Source organism: Mandrillus leucophaeus, unplaced genomic scaffold (genome assembly GCF_000951045.1).
Source record: "Mandrillus leucophaeus isolate KB7577 unplaced genomic scaffold, Mleu.le_1.0 Scaffold622, whole genome shotgun sequence".
NCBI lineage: Eukaryota > Metazoa > Chordata > Mammalia > Primates > Cercopithecidae > Mandrillus > Mandrillus leucophaeus.
The window spans coordinates 653,467-662,924 of record NW_012106720.1 but is presented as its reverse complement, the minus strand read 5'-3'; the positions used below and the strand labels follow the sequence as shown (position 1 = coordinate 662,924).

Sequence of the window (9,458 nt, the reverse complement as noted above, 5' to 3'; positions counted from 1 at the left end):
AAAGGAAAGGAAAACGGAAAGGAAAGGAAAAAAGGAGGGAGGGAGGGAAGGAGGGAGGGAGGGAGGTCTGTTCTAGCAATTTCAAGTTTAAGATACTGAAAGTGTGAGTAAAGAGAGCAGTGCATACAAAAGTACATACAGAATGATGGCATTTCACTAAAAATCAAAACAAAGGGAAAGATACTACTTTAGCCAAAGCTAAAATTAAATCTCTGCCTTTCACCTGTAAAATGGAGATAGAAACAAAAATTCTCTCTTTAGATTCCATGGATATGACATTTAACAAAATTAAAAATGCCCCATGCTGATGTCAGTTTGTCAATTTTTTTTTCTTTTCATTCTTTCTTTTTTTTTGAGATAGTGTCTTGCTCTGTCACCCAGGCTGGAGCGCAGTGGCACAATCTCGGTTCACTGCAACCTCTGCCTCCCGGGTTCAAGTGATTCTCCTGCCTCAGCCTCCTGAGTAGCTGGGACTGCAGGCACCTGCCACCACGTTCAGCTAATTTTTGTATTTTTAGTAGAGACAAGGTTTTACCATATTGGTCAGACTGGTCTTGAACTCCTGACCTTGTGATCCGCCCACCCTGGCCTCCCAAAGTGCTGGGACTACAGGTGTGAACCACCGCGCCTGGCTAATTTTTTTTAAAGTAACAATAAATAATTGATTTTGGTTATTCTTTTCAAAAAGAAATATTCTTATAAGAATTAAGCTTTCATAGGTATTCAATATGTAAGAAATCTGCTCATTTTTTTTGGACATCTAAACAATTCAACTTGAACTGGAAAGAAAAGCAAAACACTCCTACAAAGAATCATGAGAATTCACAAAATACATAAATAATCTTCATGTCCACTGATTAATTTCAAAATTAAGGCCGGGCACGGTGGCTCACGCCTATAATCCTAGCACTTTGGGAGGCTGAGGCGGGCGCATCATCTGAGGTTGGGAGTTAAAGACCAGCCTGACCAACATGGAGAAACCCCATCTCCACTAAAAATACAAAATTAGCTGGTCGTGGTGGTGCATGCCTGTAATCCCAGCTACTCAGGAGGCTGAGGCAGGAGAATCGCTTGAACCTGGGAGGCAGAGGTTGCAGTGAGCCGAGACAGCACCATTGCACTCCAGCCTGGGCAATAAGAGCAAAACTCTGTCTCAACAACAAAAACACACACACAAAAAAAACACACAAAAAAGCAAAATCAAGTATTATTTCTTTAAAAGCAAGAATGTTTGTTGATCATTGCTTTCTCCATATTTTTGATAACATCCACAATAAATGCTGGTCTCAATAAAAGGAAAAATAGGATCAATTCTCTCCTGAAAATTCAAGTTCAACATTTTAATACTTTATTAGGAAACAAATTTGCTGCCGGGCACGGAACCTCATGCCTGCAATCCCAGTACTTTGGGAGGCCGAGGCAGGTGGATCACAAGGTCAGATCAAGACCATCCTGGCTAACAAGGTGAAACCCCATCTCTACTAAAAATACAAAAAGTTAACTGGACGTGGTGGCGGGCGCCTGTAGTCCCAGCTATTCGGGAGGCTGAGGCAGGAGAATGGCGTGAACTGGGGAGGCGGAGCTTGCAGTGAGCCGAGATCGTGCCACTGCACTCCAGCCTAGGCGACAGAGCAAGACTCTTGTCTCAAAAAAAAAACAAGCAATCAAATAAACAAACAAACAAAAAACTCCAAAAAACACAAAGGAACCATTTTGCCAAAGCAACATTTAAAAAAAAAAAAGGGCTGGGCATGGTGGCTCACGCCTGTAATCTCAGCACTTTGAGAGGCTGAGGTAGGAGGATCACAAGGTCAGGAGTTTGAGACCAGCCTGGCCAACATGGTGAAACCCCATCTCTACTAATAATACAAACATTAGCCAGGCGTGGTGGCGTGTGCCTGTAGTCCCAGCTACTCGGGAGGCTGAGGCAGGAGAATGGCGTGAACCCAGGAGGCGGAGCTTGCAGTGAGCAGAGATTGCGCCACTGCACTCCAGACTGGGCGACAGGGTGAGACTCAGGGAAGGGGAAGGGGAAGGGACATAGGAGAAAATTGCTCAAAAAAGGCAATTTGATTTCTTTTCCTCTCCACTTAGAGGGACTGGAGGTTATAGGTCCTGCTTAACTCTCTATTATTAAAACGATATACAGTAGAAAGTGCTCTTCTTTAAAGAGGCAACACAAAAATAACCTAAATCAACACAATGCAACAAACACTTCTGAGTATCTATTTATACAGCCAGGCTTTGTGCCCAAGAGTTCTAGATGGTGCTGACATATCTGCAGAGAGCATGCATGCAATCTAGATCAGCTGGATACTGTTAGATATGTACACAGTGAGCTCATACACGGCAAGAACCAGAGGCCTTACCTAGAAAAGTACCAATAAAAAAAACTTTCAATGGCACGTTTATCACAGGAGATGTGATATTAATAAACCAATTAGGCAGAAATGGTGTTATTCTCAAAAATATAATGTAGTTAATGAGATGTTCTCTATGACGGTCAACCTGTCATAAGAAAGAAAACAATTAGCATCAGATTGAGGACAACTTCAAAATAAGTCGCTTAATATAAACACTTTATTTCAAATTCTCATTCCTGATACTTCAGAGCATACCCAAGACAAATGATCAGGCTGGCATGGTGTTTCTTGCCTGTAATCCCAGCACTGTGGGAGGCCAAGGCAGGTGGATCACCTGAGGTCAGGAGTTCGAGAACAGCCTGGCTAACATGGTGAAACCCATTTCTACTAAAAATAGTGGTGGCATGCGCCTGAAATTCTAGCTACTTGGGAGGCTGAGACAGGAGAACCTCCGGGAGGCGGAGGTTGCAGCGAGCCAAGATGCACTTCAGCTTGGGCAACAAGAGCGAAACTCCGACTCGAAAAGAAATGAAAAAAGAGAAAAGAAAAGATCAAAAAAGGCAGTGGTGACTCATGCCTGTAATCCCAGCACTTTGGGAGGCTGAGGCAGGAGGGTCGCCTGAGGTCTGGAGTTTGAGACCAGCCTGGCCAACATGGTGAAACCCTGTCTCTACTAAAAATACAAAAAATTAGCTAGGCATGGTGGCATGTGCCTGTAATCCCAGCTACTCCGGAGGCTGAGGTAGGCAGGAGCATTGCTTGAACCCGGGAGGCAGAGGCTGCAGTGAGCCGAGGTCATGCCACTGCACTCCAGCTGGGTGACAGAGCGAGACTGTGTCTCAAAAAAAAAGAAAAGAAGAAAATGCACTGGGAGTTGGCTGATACAAGTGTTTCAATAACACATGCACAGAATACTGCATTAACATAAAATGGATAGGTATCTAATTATGTGGATGCCTTTATACTGACACTTTGACTTCTCTGATTGAATTTACTCAGATAAAAATTACCATCACAGGTCTAAAACATTTGTATGTGAAATTATTAACATTCATATTTGCCTACCACCTATTTTTATTTGGTCAGAAGATAGTTGTTATTACTTAACTTAGGAAATAATTTGTGTTGGTTTAATATATGTAGCTAATTCATGTAGGCACTAAACACAGAACTTCCAATTAACAAAGAGTTACATCAAATAATTTAACAACACGTTTACCTGCTGTGACCATTTTACTGCTTTCTCTGTTAGGTATTTGTATACAACTGGTCTCCCAACTAAATAGGAAAGCATGTAACAAAAAGAGGCACCAAGTCCAGAACACTAGAAAACAAAAAGAAGCCATAAGCATTTTGTATTTTTCCATCTTACTCACATTGATTTATTCACCTGAGTAAAAGCTCAATTAATTTACTTCTTTCGGAGGGGCGGAGGGTACTCTGCAAGACATCTCTTGTGCAGAGATGATCTAGTACTTTCTCAGACCAAATTGTACCTCAAATGAGATCAGCTAAAACAAACTGGCACTTGTGATTACACCTAGTGACTATATCCAAATAGTTAATGCTAGGCTTTAGCCTAAGAATAAAATTTCAAGAGCCAATTTCCAACCTCCTCCCGACCCCCACAATTTCTAAGCTTGAAAACACCACCTCTGGCCCCGGGACTTAACTCATTGTGCTCATCAACACTCTTTTGGACTGTCGCAGTTACAAAATCCAATAGGAAAGAAAAGCTAAAACATAGCTTATAAATGCAACTAAGTCTAAATGGTCTGTTCTGGGGGAAAAACAAATTGTAACACCTCCTTGTGAAGGGACTTTAACTCCTCTTAAACTAATGAGTTTATGCTTACATAGACTAGTGGGATTAAAATATCATCATCCTCATCATTCTATTGTTTTGTTTTTTTTTTTTTCAGTCTCCCAATTTTATTTTTTCATACTTACCAAACAAACAAGAAATAAGGCCAGTGGAAAGGGATAAAGAAACCCTGAAAGTATACTGAGAAATATAGAGCCTGGAATAGCAAATGTTTGCAAGCTGGTAACTTTTAAGTTAAGGATTAGAACACAATTAAGTGGAATTTTAAAAGACAAATGTAACATTTCGGGAAAAAAGTATAAATACAGAAATTATCATATAATGAGATTATAACCAAAGGTTTAGCCTCTAAGTTGACCATTTACTAAACGGTATAAATACCAGCAAGTGTGCGCTACTAAAAGGTTTCCAAGACAAAAATTCAGTATGTACTAGATAGAGAGGAATCGGGCACTTTGGGGGAGGAAAAAAGAAAAGGTCTTCCGTAATCTTTCAGTGCTTCTCTAATACATTTTACTCCCAAATGTTTTCAGGGAAATCATGTACATATAATTATTTCTAATTTAATTATGAAGATTTACCTAAATTCACTACTCATTTTAAAGGAATAGGAGCTACAATAGAATTAAAAAAATAAGAAAAATAAAATAAGAATAGAAATTACAAAATATAGTAAAAGTCACAAATCTTATTTATTTTTGAGAAGGGGTCTTGCTTTGTCACCCAGGCTGGAATGCAATGACGCACTCATGGCTCACTGCAGCCTCAACTGCCCAAGCTCAAGAAATTCTCCCACTTCAACCTCACAAGTAGCTAGGATCACAGACATGTGTGTCACCACGCCAATTTTTATTATTTGTAGAGATGAGGTCTGGCTATGTTGCCCAGGCTAGTCTTGAACTCCTGGGCTCAAGTGATCAGCACTGCTCATCTTCACTTCCTCAGAGGAGATTCTCTCCTTGTTCCCTGTGACCTGCTTTACTATTCCACTATGCTATTGAAACTTCCTCATAGCCAATATTAATAACTTTTTCTCAACAGTCACCTTTCAGTGATCCCTGTATAGGATTAGACTTCATCCTGCATGAAACATGGCTTCAGTGAACTGTACTTCTTCTTCTACGTTACAGGTAATTTCTTCTCTAGATTTTTCTCTTTGCCTCAAATCTGAAATTTCTCTAACGTTCTGTTAGTCACACTCTCCCTTTCCTTTGATAAACTTGGCAATTTCCATGGCTTCAAGTATCAACCACATATAGTACTAAAACTCAAAACTCTCTGATCAGCCAGCCTCAAATTTTCGACCTGTTTCCTACACGTCTCTGTTAAAAACAAAACACACACACACACACACACACACACACACACACACACACACACATATGTATTTTGGGTTACGATTGTATTATATGGGCCGGGTAGGGTGCCTCATGCCTGTAATCCCAGCACTTAGGGAGGCTGAGGCGGGTGGATCAAGAGGTCAGGAGATCGAGACCATCCTGGCCAACATGGTGAAACCCTGTCTCTACTAAAATATAAAAAATTAGCTGGGTGTGGTGGTGGGCGCCTGTCGTCCCAGCTACTCGGGAGGCTGAGGCAGGGGAATGGCTTGAACACGGAAGGCGGGAGATTGCAGTGAGTAGAGATCTTGCCACTGCATGCCAGCCTGGCAACAGAGCGAGACTCCATCTCAAAAAAACAAAATGAAACAAAAGATCATATTATGGATAGTTTCACACATATATAAATGTAGAAATACTCAGTGTAAATGATGAGTTGATGGGTGCAGCAAACCAACATGGCACATGTATACCTATGTAACAAACCTGCAATGTTGCGCCCATGTACCCCAGAACTTAAAGTATAATAATTAAAAAAAAAAAAAAAAAAAAAAAGCAAGACTCCAAAGGATGAAAGGAGATAAATGGAAATTTTCCCTTGAGGAAACTGAGAGAAGCAGGAATAAATGAAGACAAGTTCCCAGGAAGTGTTTTGTTGTTTTTGTTGTTATTGTTTAATGCAACTGTTTTTTTTTTTTTCTTTTTTTTTCCCTAAAATTTGGTGAAATTCCTACTTGTCTGAAAAGGAAACCTAAAATTACAGCTGAAATTGGGGAAAAAAAACCAAAGTTGAGAAACTAGTGTTACGATGCCCTATGTCAACATATTTCAGGCTGGGTGCAGTGGCTCACGCCTGGAATCCCAATACTTTGGGAAGCTGAGGGTGGATCACTTGAGACTAGGAGTTGAAGAACAGCCTGGCCAACATGATGAAACTCCGTCTCTAATAAAAATACAAAAATTGGCCGGGCACAGTGGCTCATGCCTGTAATGCCAGGTCCTCAGGAGGTTGGGACACGAGAATCACTTGAACCCAGGAGGCAGAAGTTGCAGTGAGCCACAATCATGCCACTGACCTCTGGTCTGGGCAATAGAGAGAGACTCTGTCTCAAAAAATAAAAATAAAAATAAGGCTGGGTGCGGTTGCTCACGCCTGTAATCCCAGCGCTTTGGGAGGCCCAGGTGGGAGAATCATGAGGTCAGGAGTTCGAGACTAGCCTGCCCAACATAGTGAAATCCTGTTTCTTACTAAAAATACAAAAACTGGTCGGGTGCGGTGGCTCACGCCTGTAATCCCAGCACTCTGGGAGGCCGAGGCAGGCGGATCACGAGGTCAGGAGATCAAGACCATCCTGGCTAACACGGTGAAACCCCGTCTCTACTAAAAAAGTACAAAAAATTAGCCAGACGTGGTGGCAGGCACCTGTAGTCCCAGCTACTCGGGAGGCTGAGGCAGGAGAATGGCGTGATCCTGGGAGGCGGAGCTTGCAGTGAGCCGAGATCGTGCCACTGCACTCCAGCCTGGGCGACAGAGCGAGACTCTGTCTCAATAAAAAACAAAAAACAAAAACTAGCCGGGAGTGGTGGTGCGTGCCTGTAGTCCCAGCTATTTGGGAGGCTGAGGCAGGAGAATGCTTGAACCTGGGAGGCGGAAGTTGTGGTAAGCCGAGATCATGCCATTACACTCCAGCCTGGGTAACAGAGTGAGACTCCATCTCAAAAATAAATAAATAAATATAGGCCAGGTGCAGTGGCTTACGCCTGTAATCGCAGCACTTTGGGAGGCTGAGGCAGGTGGATCACCTGAGGTCAGGAGTTCGAGACCAGCCTGATCAATATGGTGAAACACTGTCTCTACTAAAAACATAAAAATTAGCTGGGAATGGTGGCACGCTCCTGTAGTCCCAGTTACTCAGGAGGCTGAGACAGGAGAATCGCTTGAGCACAGGAGGCAAAGGTTGCAGTGAGCCCAGATTGCGCCACTGCACTCTAGCTTGGGCAACAAGAGCGAGACTCTGTCTCAAAAAATAAATAAATCAATAAAATAAATAAAAATTAAAACCCCACATTTTTCAATGTCCAAATTGTTTAATATCATTAAAATAATTCCTTTTCTGCCAGGCGTGGTGGCTCACGCCTGTAATCCCAGCATTTTGGGAGGCTGAGGTGGGCGGATCACCTGATGTCATGGGTTTGAGACGATCCTGGTCAACACGGTGAAACCCCACCTCTACTGAAAATACAAAAATTAGCCGAGCATGGCGGCACGCGCACGTAATCCCAGCTACTTGGGAGGCTGAGACTGGAGAATCGCTTAAATCCAGGAGGTAGAGGTTGCAGTGACTAGAGATTGCACCATTGCACTCCAGCCTGTGCGACAAGAGCAAAACTCCATCTCAAAAAAAAAAAAAATTGGTTTAAAAATGATGATTATTTTTACAACATCAAGAGGTAATGTCTTTCATTAACTGAGAAGATCTGGAAAATAGTTTGGATAAGAATAAAAGATATTAACAAATCAGAAATGAAAAATTAAACTCCACAATTTGCAAAATTAAGCACCCACAGCATAAGCCGTTTGAAATAAGGCTATTTTCCTGACTAGTTAAAATGTAATCTATTTCTATAAAATAAATATATATCAAATTGTAAAAAAAAATTCATTCCTTTGAATAAGTATCTTAAGAATTTTTACAAAGGAAACAATGCAAGAAAAAAATCATGAACAAAGGAGATTCATAATACATACCTATAAAAATTAACACATTATACCTCCAAACCTAAGAGAACAATTATAAAAATACTATTTTGACTAGTAACTTAAAATAATTATATAAACTAATATCATCAGTTAATTAATACAATTATAAATCAAACCCATAAAATAATATGCAGTAAAGGAAAATGTTTGATAAGTGAAAAAAGCAGAATACAAAAGAATCAAAAGAACTTGTGATAAATATTCAGACATAAAAACAGTCCAGGAAACAGGATTAAAGTGATAATTTTTTTCCATTTCAAATTTTCAATTATTTAATATTGTTACACTGCAATAACAAATTTTAAAAGGAAAATATGTATAAATGAAGAGCAGACTTTTTACACTTTTTCTTGAACAAAATTAGAAAACATTTTTTCAGTTAAAAGGATACAAAATATATGTAGCAAAATAAGCTACAAGTACTTGAACATAAAAGGTGTCCTTATATTTGGATAAAACTTTTCCTAGAGCCTTGGCATCATCCATATCTCTGGGAACCTTCATATTCACTCTTTCTTCTCTAAAGAAATAAAGTGAAAAATTTTACAACAGAATTTTGCCAAGATAGTATCAAAGTCAAGTTCACAACATGAAGTTTTATCCAAAATGATTTGATGCCTTGATCTGTTGTCTAAATTAGCAATTTTTAAGTTTAAAAGTTTATAATGTTTTCTTCGTTTACATAGTCTTGCTCTGTTGCCCAGGCTGCAGTGCAGTGGTGGAATCTCAGTTCACTGCAATCTCTGCCTCCTAGGTACAAACGATTCTCCTGCCGCAGCCCTCTCAGTAGCTGGGATCACAGGTGTGCACCACCATGCCAGTTAATTTTTGTATTTTTAGTAGAGAGGGAGTTTTACCATGTTGCCAGGCTAGTTTCAAATTCCTGTGCTCAAGTGATCCTCCTGCCTCAGCCTCCCAAAGTGCTAGGATTACAGAAGTGAGCCACCGCACCTGGCCTATAAATTAGTATTAATTTTATTTTATTTTTATTATTTTTTTGACACAGAGTCTCACGCTGTTGCCCAGGCTGGAGTGCATTAGCGTGATCTCGGCTCACGGCAACCTCCACCTCCCAGGTTCAGGTGAGTTTCCTGCCTCAGCCTCCCAAGTAGCTGGGATTATAGGCACATCCCACCATGCCTGGCTAATTTTTGTATTTTTAGTAGAGA

General features: G+C 40.7%; 1 protein-coding gene across 1 annotated transcript in view; it reads right to left on the bottom strand.

Moving 5' to 3' along the window:
• The window catches only part of TMEM41B (transmembrane protein 41B), a 29,691-nt gene that overhangs the window by 3,888 nt on the left and 16,345 nt on the right, over nt 1-9,458 (bottom strand). Inside the window, exons 3-6 of the mRNA XM_012000226.1 lie at nt 8,681-8,809; nt 4,314-4,407; nt 3,583-3,687; nt 2,370-2,508 (exon numbers count right to left, since the gene is read on the bottom strand). Coding sequence (XP_011855616.1) covers nt 2,370-2,508; nt 3,583-3,687; nt 4,314-4,407; nt 8,681-8,809 — 467 coding nt within the window. The remainder of the gene's footprint in view (nt 1-2,369; nt 2,509-3,582; nt 3,688-4,313; nt 4,408-8,680; nt 8,810-9,458) is intronic.